The 12,135-nt window shown below is 47.2% G+C and overlaps 1 protein-coding gene across 3 annotated transcripts; it reads left to right on the forward strand.

Annotated features, from left to right (window-relative positions):
* The first annotated feature begins 818 nt into the window (after positions 1-818).
* On the forward strand, positions 819-10,621 carry LAX1 (lymphocyte transmembrane adaptor 1). Of its 3 annotated transcripts, XM_029935523.1 has the most exons (7): positions 819-1,078; positions 2,315-2,407; positions 2,636-2,809; positions 5,498-5,607; positions 6,042-6,146; positions 6,724-6,809; positions 8,670-10,621. In XM_029935523.1, exons 3-7 carry the CDS (start codon positions 2,721-2,723, stop codon positions 9,480-9,482), a joined length of 1,203 nt encoding a protein of 400 aa, XP_029791383.1. In that variant the 5' UTR covers positions 819-1,078; positions 2,315-2,407; positions 2,636-2,720; the 3' UTR covers positions 9,483-10,621. The 3 variants fall into 3 exon arrangements, with proteins under 3 accessions (XP_029791383.1, XP_029791385.1, XP_029791384.1); XM_029935525.1 differs by lacking the exon at positions 2,315-2,407; XM_029935524.1 differs by lacking the exon at positions 819-1,078 and having other exon boundaries at positions 1,494-2,407; positions 2,642-2,809.
* Positions 10,622-12,135: the final 1,514 nt, after the last annotated feature.

A 12,135-nucleotide genomic window follows, 5' to 3' on the forward strand; every position in this document is an offset into this window, starting at 1 on the left:
CATAAGGAGTTAATCACAAAATAATGGCCGCCATTTACTGAGCTCCTACATATGCCACAGCCTAAGCTAAGCATTTTTCATGGTTAGCCCAATTAATTTGCACAACAGCATTACCCAAGTAGTATCATTACTGTCATTTTACACCCAAAGAAACACCCAAAAAGATTAGAGGACCTGCCCAAGATCACCCAAGTAAGTCATTCAGGATCTGAACTGCATTCATACTCTTAACACAGTGCTTCTGTCTTTCCAGAAGACTCTGAAAGGTTTTGGGTATTAGCAACATCCACTGAGCTAGCACAGAGCCCCTCTCCATCAAAGGGCTTTGCTCACTTGGATGCGTAAGTTCTATCTGTTTAAAATCAATTTTAATATTTTGGAATCCTGTGTTGCACTCAACTCTAAAATCACTGAAATCAGTTTAAAGGCCAACACCAGGGCAATCAGATTGAAAATATATACCCTATTTCCCAGGAACGAGTTGTTTTCTTCCATTATCGTGGTGAATGACTTCACACACCTATTTCGTGTTTTCATTTGTTGGTTTGACTGGTTGTTGCAGGAAGGGAAGGGAAAGGGCAATAGGGCTGCCGGGAACAGCCGGATCTGAAAACCTGGAGATCCTCTGCAAAGCCTCCTTTCAGAAGGCTGTTTCCCTCCAGTGTGGGGGAGGAGAGAGTCAGGAGACCCAGAGGCAAGATTAGTCTGACTCAAGCATTCTGGGTAGATAAGAGAACCAAGGTCTTAAGATGATCACGCAAGAGAATTTCTTTTAAAAAAACAACATTTTTTTTTTAAAAGAAGCAGCTCTGAGGTTTGGTTCCATTGGCCCTTCTCTTGTACGACCTTCCAAGTTCCCAGTTCACACACCGTCTTCTGGCCAGAGGCTCAGGACAGGCCCGGGGGTGCCTAGCCTCACTCTTCCACCAGTCCGGGCCACAAGGGCCATGGAGCGATGGATCTTTCTCTCCTGAGGAGTCCTGGTTCTACGCAGACCCCATCCGAAGGAGGAGCAGGCAGAGACCCAGGTTCCAGCTCTCGAACCCACTGCCTCTGAACCACTTCTACTTCCTACCAAGTAAGGCTGCCTGGGGAGAGGGTGGGGGGCACCTAAAAAGGCAGAGCTCTGGGGACAGCTAGTCAGGACCCCCTGCGTCCCCCCCTCCCCTGGAGCCCCTGTGAGAGCCTGGATGCCTGGGGCAGGGGTGAGCAGCCCCGGGAAGCCGTGGGCCTCAGTGTCCACTGGGAAGAGACAGGAGAGAGGCGAGGCGTGGTGCTGAGGCACTGTCTGTATTCCGTGCCATCCCTCTGGGAGTCCATTGGCTTGTGGAATGCCGAGTCAGAGGCCCTTCTTTTTTTTAATGTTAAATTATTTTTGAAAGAGAGATGGAGCATGGGGGCGGGGGAGGGGCAGACAGACACAGAATCTGAAGCAGGCTCCAGGCTCTGAGCTGTCAGCACAGAGCCCAACGTGGGGCTCAAACTCACAGACCACAGGGAGATCATGCCTGAACCGAAGTCAAATGCTTAATGGACTGAGCCGCCCAGGGGCCCTTCTTCACATCCTCATAAGAGTCTTAGTGGCCCCATCTCTTTGGACTCTCCCAAGATGCAAAGAGAGTTTCAGGAGATTGAAAAAGGAAAGAGGGGAAGGGAGCTATAAAGAAATTTTGAACAACTGTCTAAGTTGGGACACTTTGGGTAGACACAGAGAATGAGGTACCCAGCCTCTGAGATGGCTGCACAAGCAAGCAGAACTGTGACAGATCTCCAGAAGAGTTTGTGAGGGAGACAGCCAGCAGACAGGGGCCACGGAAGACAAGGCTTCAGGAGGGAGTGGCCTCCAGCGGCCCTGCTGACCCAGCATTGGCTCCATTCTGAGAGTAATACCTAGAAAGATTCTCAAAACATGAAACACAGACCAGTTTTGTCAAAATCACTCAGGGACGTGTCTATGAAAACAGCCTGTCTCCTGGTCTCAGAAACCCAAAGGAACAATCATGAATCTCCTACCACCTTGTCCCATCTATAGTCACACTCCCCACAGACCACAGTGCACCCAGCCAGCCCAGGGAAGAGGGGGGAAGACATGGTTTCTTCTATCTTATTATAGCTGAGCAGCATTTCCTGTGCCCCATGCTTCATTAGAACATCGGTGGTGTCATTTCCTGTGACGACTCTCTGTTTCCATTCTGGCAAAATGTTTGCTCTTTTCTGTCTGCTTTGAGGGTTGGGGGAGGATGGGTTTCTCACAGAGCCTCTCTCCCGGGCCTCTCAGCAGTTTCCCCCTCTTTGCCCCTCAAACTTCCACCAGAAGGCAGAGAGTAAAGCATGCCCTGAACCACCTCGCTGGGGGACCGCCATACCCGGCTTGAGCTCTCGCCTCCGGCTCTGTAGCCACATCCAGGTAGAAGCAAACGTGTCATTTTTGTGTTTGGGGTCAACGCAGCCTGACATGTCAGGGGTAGATGCAAGGTAGAAAGTTTGTTGGGAGAAAGAAAGTTCTAGAAAGATTGGAAAACATGGGGATGGGGAGGGTTTCCCTCATTCTTATCTACTTAAAGAAGTGGTTATGATGATGTGTAGAACACAAACCAATTTTTCCTTTTCTCCTGGGGGTCGGCAACTTGGGAAGATCCAGAAGGGGCAACATGCACTAGCCGATGATAACTGAGAGAAGGCTTACAAGGAGAAGCTGAAGCCAGAGAGGTTCCGTGGCAATGGATACGATCACTCCAACTGTTTCAGAAATCAGAGGGGGGACCTCGGAGGCCAGGACTCTGCAGGAAACTGGTGGCAGCCTGGACAGGTGAGTGACTCGGGATGGTGAGCTCTCCCCTCCCCTGATATAGACACACATCCCTGGTGGACCCTGGGGGGCTCTACCCCAGCAGGGCTCCTAGCCAGCACAGCCAGGCTCAGGTCCACTGAGACCACCAAACTCCAGGCTTAGAGAAGTTTGCTCAGGGCTGCTGGAAGGAAAGGAATAGGTATTGAAGAGAAAGACGAGTGGCAGGGGTTAGTTGTGATAACACAGGATTTCCCTAGAAATCTGGCCCGGTTGGATTTCTCATGTCCCAGAGACCCGGTCCATCGCTGTCCCCAATCTTTCCTGTCTTGGGTCCCAACAACCACTTGCCCCAACAAAAAAAAAAACTAGCCTCTACCATAATGGAAACAAAAGGCCTACTTTTTTCAACGATGTGTTTTTAGGTCCTAAATACTTTCCATGAATGGAAAATGCAATCAATAGATGTGATAAAGATATGTCTTTAGGATATAAAAATCTCACAGATCTAACCGTGGATTAGATCTAATCAATTTTACGGCTAAAACTTTCAGTATCAAACTAACAAAAATAAAAAGTCCATCAGCAGTTGAAGCTTTAGCAACACTGGTGGGTATAAATCTCAGAGTGTGATAATAGTGCAACTCAACGATAATACATTTTTTAATGTTTATCTTTATTTTTGAGAGAGAGAGAGAGAGAGAGACAAAGTGCAAGTGGGGGAGGGGCAGAGAGAGAGAGAGGAAGACACAGAATTTGAAGCAGGCTCCAGGCTCCAAGCTGTCAGCACAGAGCCCAATGAGGGGCTCAAACTCACGAATTGTGAGACCATGACCTGCTTAAGCAACTGAGCTACTTGGTGCCCCAACAATAATAAATTTAAAATCGCTGTTGTTTAGGTAAATAAATGTTATTATCATGACAAAAAATATATGTCACCTGCAATTGGATAGGAGCATTGATGGGGAATGAATTCATAAAGTTATCAGAACTTGGAATCCCTCCAGAAGTAATTACTTCTATATTCATTCATGTTTATTAATTTACTCACTCATTCAACAAATATTCATCATGCCCTTACTAAGTACCAGGCACTGTGCCAGGTGCCAGATAAACAGGATACACAAGTCCATGGCCTTCTGGAGCTTACAGTCAAGTGGAAAAGTCAGATCTTAACAGATAAATAAATGGATATATAATATAATGTCAATCAGTCTTAAGTATATGAAGAAAAACCAGAGCAGAGTTAAGGAGACTGAGAATAATAGAGTATGGAATGGGAGGGCCTTTCTGGGCAGGTGACATTTCAGAAGAGACCTGAGTGAAATGATGGATCAAGCTATGCAGACACCCGGGACAGGGCACTGTAGGTCAGAGGCAGGACCACGCTTTGCACAGACCAGGAAGAGCCCGGAATCCTAGCTTTCGAAGTCAGATGGAAAGTGGTAGCAAATGAGGTCAGAAGATAGACCAAGGCCAGAACATAGGTGCCATGAAGTCTTCACTGGGTAGGGACTGTGGCTGTTATCCCAAGTGTGGTGGGAAATTATGCAGGTCACAGGAAGATGGGCGCTGCGATCTGGTTTACTGTTTGGAGGATCATGCTGGCTCATGTGTGAAGACAATACGCTGGGGTCAAGAGTGGAAGTCAGACGACACATTAGGGAGGTTGCTGCAAAGTCCAAGTGGACTGGGGGTTGGCACTAGAGGAGTAAGAGGTGACTGGGTTTGGGAAGGATGCCAGGATTGAGCAAATAGAATCTGCTGGTTGACCGGAAGTGAGGTGTGGAAGAAAAGGAGCAGTCAAGGATGGCTCCAAGTTCCTGACTGAGCACTAGATGATGGGAGCCACCATGGGAGAAGCAGGCTCATGAGAGAACAGGCCTTCTGTTTGAGACCTATTTGGTTGGAGACGTCCATTGGGCAGCCTAGTGGAAATGTCCAGTAAAGATTGGGTAAACAAGTCTAGGACTCAGAAGGACAAGAACCTTCCCTGGTAGCTGATCGAGTTCCTAATATTTGGAGGTAGCAGGTCCCCTAGCGATTCCTGCCATAACCTCCATTGGCTCTTCTTGTTACAGTGGCACCTCCCCTCACCCCTCCCAGCCCTGTCAGGGAATCCCCAGCACCACAGCAAACCGGCTCCTGCCTTTGCATTGGTTACATTCCATGAAACAGTAAATGTAGCTTGGAGACCAGTTCCCCAAGTTGGTCCATGGGGGTTGCTCAAGTGCCTGCAAGCTGGACTCTGTCACAGAGCAGCTCCCTCACTGTATGTTGGGTAACTCCCTCTTCTACCCAGGATGAGAAGCCCAGCAGTAGGGGAGGAGGGGATGTAAGGGCAGAGGAGCCTGATTTTGCAAATTTGGAGGATAGTGTGGTGCAGTATAAAGAAGCACGATCTTTGGGTCCCAACAGACCTCAACTCACATTGCATCTTTGCTCCTTCCTACCTGTGTGACCTCTGATATATTACTCGGCCTTTCTGAGTCTAGTATCCAGTAGGCATTCAGAAGAGATAGTTCCCTTCTCCTGTGTCCAATTTCCCTCTGTCCACAGAGAAGACCCTCTCTTCAGCCACACAGCGCACCCACCTCAACTTTCCTTCACCCAGCCTCCCATTCCAAGTTCTCAGGCTCCAATTCCTATTGGGAACATCTTCTCCAACATCCTCAGCCTCCTAAAGCTGGCACTTGGTTTTCCTCACAGAGACAAAGACCACAGCATGGTCATCTTTTCTGGGTTTGCGGGATTCCTCGCCATCCTCCTGACCACCATGATCTTCTACGGCCTGTGGAACTGGAATAAATTGAAGAGACGTGAGTCCCTTGTTTGCCCAAAGTTGAAACACCCTAGGATCAATAATTTAGCCTGGCATTGAAAGCGCAATTTATTCTTCAGGGATAAACTATCCCACTGAGGAAACCCCTGTCCTTCTCTGACACGCTGGTCATTCTCTCACTCCAGAGTCTATGCTGTGTGTCCAAAAGGCTCAGTGCCCATTGGACTTCCATTTTGAAAGCCGTTGCCCGGGGACTCTTGTGTTCCACCACCTCCCCCTCCCCATTTCTTCCTCCTGTTCTGTCTACTGAGTCTTCTAGCTCAGATGGAATTGGAAAAGTGTGAAAATGTATATTTTATGATACATAGTGAGAGTGGAGAATATTTTCGGGGACCATCTCATCCCCAAAGGTCCCCACATTCTGTGCAACTGGCCTCTGCCGTGATCTCCGTCTCTGTCATTGTCTTGCAGGACAACTTCCTTACTTCCGAGTTACCGTCATGCCCTTACTGACTCTGTCTCGACCCAGACAAGGAGCCAAAAATATTTATGACTGCTTGCCCCAGAGGCAAGAGGGTAGGTTTTTCTTTCTGATCCATGGACTGCAGATGTTACTGAACTTCTACGCCCAGAACGCACCTCTCACTGCCCAGAGACAGCTTTCTTTAAACTTTCAGACATTTCTGCCCTTCAGGGAGCACGGAGGAGGATGGGATAGGGTGAAACTCCACTGGGGGCCTAGAAAGCTCTAAAAAAGGAGTTAGGGGGCTGTAAAAAGGTTGGGGGTTTTGTTTCATCTTGATGTGAAGTTAGCAAAGGACAGAAGGGTGTGTCTGGGACTGGGAAAGACATAGAGAGGAGAATATGGCCTCTGCCATTACAGGCTGGGAAGGTTGACTCCAGGAGCCTCCCCAGCCCCTTGCTAGTTGGCATCCTCCTGTCCTCTGCTAGAAGCTGGGGACAGTTCCCAGCCTCAGAGCACATCATGCCTAGAGCTCTGACCCCCTCACCACAGAACACCAGGCCCTGAACACCAGGCCCCAAACACCAGATGCCACATAAACCCACTTCATCTACGATGAAGGGACTGCCCAGGCCGAAGCACTGAGGACACCGGCCAGCCGTCCTCAGGGTTTGTCCTCTGTCCTTCCAGGGAGACGTCAGTCAAGGAGTAACCGAATTTTCAGTACCGAAAGCCTCCTCTCCAGAAATTCTGAGAGCCCTCCTTCTGAGCATGTGGTAAGAGTCAAGGGAAAGAACAAGTCCCTTGGGAGAAATGATGTGTCTCTGGCAGAAGAACTGGGGGAAATGGGTTCAGGTCGCAGATCTCATTTCCCCGGCAAACCGCATATCCTTTGGCAGTCGCCCTGAGGTCCTATTAATAAATTGGGAAGACTAGCCTCGGGACCTCCCTCCTGCTCAGGGAGAGAAGTTGAGAAAGACAAGAACAAGCATCTGTGATATTAAGCAAGGCACCAGGGCACATGTATTCAAGGAGATGGTGTTAGAAGGGAAATGGATTATTTTCACCAAGACAGGTAACCGTTTAGTACCGTCCCCTTGCAAGTAATCCCCTCAGGAGGGCACACAAGCATCCCAAACAATGCTGTTGGTGCTCAAAGCACCCTAAAATCCCTGCTGTGGGAATTACTTCTGGGGCCTGTGCCAAACTGTTTCAATTATCCTCAGGGACAGGTATATTTTAGGTCACTGAGCACTGTGTCTGGTGTAAAAAGTGATCAAACGCGGGATATTTTTTGAGGTTACCAGGGGAGGAGTATAATGAGTACTAATAACCCCACATGTCCTGTGATCAGCTTCCAAAGGCAGCCCGCAGGGAGGACTCCCACAGCTGCAGGGAGGACTCCCACAGCTGCAGGGAGGACTCCCACAGCACGGTGGCCCCAGAGACAGTAAAGGGAGGACTTTGAAGCTCAGCGGGGCTCATTTCCATAGATAAGGTCTTATTTGCTTGTCGAAGAATCAGTCTCTTCCTTTTTCGATCATCTCCAGGAAACATAGTCCTGCTGCTGCTCCTGCCGCTACTCCCCAGCCTCTCCCCAGCCAAGAATTAGGTTCAAGTACCATGCGGCCATCTCCCCACCCTCCTCCCACTACCCCATCCTTGGGTTCTGCTCCCACTTCTAAGACTTTCTGGGGGAGCAAGCCTGCCTGGCTGATGAAGGGCGGGGAAGGGGAAACTCCACTGCCAAAGTGAGTTCCAGCCCTTGGCGGTGAGGACTGGGGGGGGGGGGGGGGGGGGGGGGGGGGGGGGATCCTGAAGGGCTTTTGCATTTAGAGTGCCAAACTCATGTAAGGTCACAACGTGGCTAGCTTGGACTCTGTACTGTGTGTGAAGAACAATGAGAACCAGTTGCCAACACGTAAAATTCTAAAAGATTTCACATTAAAGCCTGGAGACTTTTCTTGAAAAGTCAGAAGCTCTGGAAACATCGACCCAGCATCCCTAAATGGCCATAATCAGCGGAGTCTGTATGTCAGCCGTCCCTTTAATAATAATGGCAAGCATTTGGTTAGTGTTTGTGATGTGCCAGGAGCGATTCCAAACGTGTTACACATAGTCCTACACTTACTCCTCACAAAAACCTATGTCATATAGGTATTGTGTTTATCCCCATTTTACATGCTGGGAAAGTAAGGCAGCAAAGAGATTAAGTAACTTGCCCCAACTCAGCACAGAGTAGCGATGCTGGGATTTGCACCCTGAGTCCGGGGCTGAGTCCGTTTGGCCACTGTGCTACACTGTCTCTCAATGGGCTCTGAAGCTGCAGGCAGTTTATAATTCTCCCCCCTCCACACTCCCCACTGAACACTCACACCATGGTCAAAAACCAGAAGCAATTTACACATTTACACTGTTGCTACCCTTACACTGTGTTGTTACACTCACGCTTTCCACTTGACTCATACCTGCCTAGCATCTAAAGCCCTGCAGTCGGAGACCCCCGATAGAAATTTTCTCCAAGGTGAAGAAACAAGTAAAGGAGCTATCAGAGAGTGATACTGGCTGGGGAAATAGAAAGCTTTGCCCGTATTTCTGCTCCCATCCTATCACTGCCCTTCTCTTCTTGTTCATAGTCCTCCCAAGCAGGCAATGACCTCTGGGTGCACAGACACCATTATCCTGCCAATGGCTACGCAGTGGGCATCTATGACAATTCCACAGGGCTCCAGATGCGTGGGGACCTCACTCCCTCTGCCCAATATGTCAATGTCAGAGCAGCCGGAGACTGCCTGAGCATTTCTTCAGAGGACTCGAGAGATTACATCAATGTTCCCACCGCAGAACAGATTGCTAAGACTCTTCTGGCTTCTGCCAACACCACCTCCACGAACAGTTTTGCCCCCCCAACTGCTCAGAAGCTGGAGCTTCCTGAGGAAAGAGAGAAGGGCTGTGGGAATGCCACTGACCACACCGGTGTTTGGTCTCCAAGATCAGAGAGTGATGACCCACTCAGCAATGAGGAAGGTTCTTCTGAGGCCTCAGATGACTATGTCAACATGGCAGGGTTGAATCTTGAGGCCACCCAGGGAAAGGAGCCCTGGATGGCTTTTCAGTGCTGCAGAGATTATGAAAACGTCCCATCGGCACATGCCAATGGAAACCAGCAGGCAGGGGAAGAAGTGACATCCTCAGACACAAGCCATGTAGAAGGCAGGACAGATGCTCCAGGGACCCACGTCCAATTTGTCATGCAGTCAGGGAGGTTCCCTGATCTCGGGGATTATGTGACCTATCAGCCATCTGCACAGAGTGAGACTAGTCAGATGAAACTTGGAGAAGAAATGCCAAATGAGACCTCTAATGACTACGAGAATGTGTTACCTGCCAACTTAGGAGACAGGGACTCCAAGCAGGGGCCAGACGCATGCTCCTTCCTGACAAATTAGGCCCCAGGCACCCAGCTGGAGAGCGATGTGGAGTGGTCTATCCCTCCAAAGCCATGGTCTGTAAAGACCCTTGAACATCCTTGTATTTCAGTGGGTTCCTCAAGTAGACTACAAAGAGGCTGAAATACACAGGCGTTAACGAACTCACAAATGCCAAGGTCTGGGAAAGCCAGAAAGGAATTCTTCTGAAGCAGGGTGCTGTTATCTCTCATCCCAACCTACGAATGTTTGCTGTAGCTGCCTTAGAGGATGCTTAGTAGATTAAAGATATGATAGTATGTTAGTGCCCAGTGGAAACATGAAGCACTCTAAAATCGTAAACTTCACAAATATCAGCAGGCTGCAAAGCAAGAATACAAATTAGTTTGTAATCCAGGCAGAGGCCAAGTCAGAGTTGGGTGGGGCAGCAGTTTCCACTTGAAAAAGAGTGTGGACAACCAAATGCTAGAGAAGGTGTGGAACACCAGCAATGGTCATTCATCGCAAAGTGTAATAACCACTCTGGAAAACTATTCGATAGTTTCTTATAAGCGTGCATTTATTATACAACCCCACCATTCCACTACTAGGTGTTTACCCAAGAGAACTGAAAATTGGTGTTCATGCAAAAGCCCATACACAACAATTCATAGCAGCTTTATTCATAATGCCAAAACTAGATGTCCTTCAACAGATAAATGGGAAAACAAGCAGTGGTATATCCACACAATGGGGTTGTCTATACCCAACAGGAAAAAGGAACAAACTACTGGTTCATGCAACAACATGGGAAGATCTTAAGTGCATTTTGCTAAGTGAAAGAAGATAGGCCCCAAAATCGACATTGTGTAGGATTCTATTTACATGACCTTTTGGAAAAGGCAAAACTATAGGGATGGAAGACAGATGAGTGGTTGTTAGGTTTGGGGAAAGGGGAGAAGTTTACTACAAAGGAATTTTTAGGATAATGGGGCTATTCTGTATTGGTACTGTGGTGGTGGATACATGACTCTGTAAATTTGTCAGAACACCAAAAAACTATATAGCCCAATGAGTGACTTTTATTGTATGTAATTTTCTTTTAATTAAACACGTTGTCAGGAGAAGCCATGATGGAATGCAGATTAAGACAAATAAAACCTAACTGTATTACAAACGTATGATATAGCCTCACTGAAAGGCAGGGGGGCGGGGGCTGACCTAATTAACTTTGGAAAACCATGTTATCACTTGAAACTGTAAGATAAAGACACAAAAATCTGTATATAACACTGTACTCTAGTTGGTAAATGTGTACTTCAGAGGAGGATAGGTTAGGAATTCTGAAACTCTTAAATGTATACTGAGTTTGAAGAAATAAGTAAATATAGATAAGGAGAGGCAGATTTCTTACTATTAGAAAAAGAGGTGATAAGTAGAAGAGGCTACAATGAACTCTGTAGTGTTGATGAACTGGAATTGGAGGTATAGTTGGAACTCTTGTTTAATAAATATATGAATAGATACAGAAATACAGATATGTATATACAGAGGCTAGTATATGTATATTTCTTAACTCTGTCCACCAGAACATCTAGAAGCAATGAGCACGCTTAGCACTTGAGTCTTCATTCCTAAATATCATTCTCAATAAAACGAATCAGAGCTCCTTGGAAAAATGGCTGGTTCTAGGGCTGAGACTGGGAAAACACAGGGGAAGACTTGACCTTCTTGTAGATGAAAGAGAGGAAAGGAGGAAGGAAGGAGGGGGAAAAAGAACAGGAAGAGGGAAGGAAGGAAGAAAGAAGGGAGAGAAGAAAAGATGAAGGCATGTCTAAAGGAGTCAACTAAAAGAACTCCTAGGGACAAAGCCAGAACAATTTCAACAATAAAAATAAGTAATTATGATGTAAATTTGTAACTCAAAGAACAAAATAAGCATTCTTGAATCCATACCAATAAATGACTAAAATGGAAGAAAGGAATAAACTGTCTTTCCAGATGAATTCTGAATAATAAGTATAGAAAAAACTAGGAAAAAAGAAAAATCACTATTGAAACACCACAGAGCTGTATGTTACGTATATTGGAATTTTTAAAAAAAAGATACCACAGAATAATTGCTGTGAGCAAGTCCTAATGAATGCTAGAATTAGTGGATGACACTTTTTTTTTCATTTAGTGTTTATTTTTAAAGGAGAAACAGAGACAGAGTGCAAGCTGGGTAGGGGCAGACAGAGGGGGACACACAGAATCAGAAGCAGGCTCCAGGCTCTGAGCTGTCAGCACAGAGCCCGATGCAGGGCTCGAACCCACAAACTGTGAGATCATGACCTGAGCTGAAGTCGGGCGTTCAACCGACTGAGTCCCCCAAGCGCCCCAAAATTCCATTCTTATAATGAGAAAAAAAAATCCGAAAACCCAGATTGCATGATATTCTACAAATACCTGACCAGAACTCCTTTTTTTTTTAAGTTTATTTATTTATTTTGAGGGAGAGAGTGTGTGTGTGCAAGCAGGGGAGTGGCAGAGAGACATGGAGAGAGAGAGAGAAAGAGAGAGTCCCAAGCAGGCCCCACATGGTCAGTGCAGAGCCTGACAGAGGGCTCAAACTCTCATGGAACCATAAGATCATGGCCTGAGTCGAAATCAAGAGCTGGATGCTTAATGGACTGAGCCACCCAGGTAGCCTGCT

This window comes from Suricata suricatta, chromosome 3 (assembly GCF_006229205.1).
Source record: "Suricata suricatta isolate VVHF042 chromosome 3, meerkat_22Aug2017_6uvM2_HiC, whole genome shotgun sequence".
Classification (NCBI taxonomy): Eukaryota; Metazoa; Chordata; class Mammalia; order Carnivora; family Herpestidae; genus Suricata; species Suricata suricatta.

Bases quoted from the DNA above. Each gene is read 5' to 3' on its own strand.
- LAX1 (XM_029935523.1), top strand. From the start codon at position 2,721: ATGGATACGATCACTCCAACTGTTTCAGAAATCAGAGGGGGGACCTCG. The intron at 2,810-5,497 runs GTGAGTGACTCG...TTTTCCTCACAG, and splicing joins ACTGGTGGCAGCCTGGACAG to AGACAAAGACCACAGCATGG. The intron at 6,810-8,669 runs GTAAGAGTCAAG...TCTTGTTCATAG, and splicing joins GCCCTCCTTCTGAGCATGTG to TCCTCCCAAGCAGGCAATGA.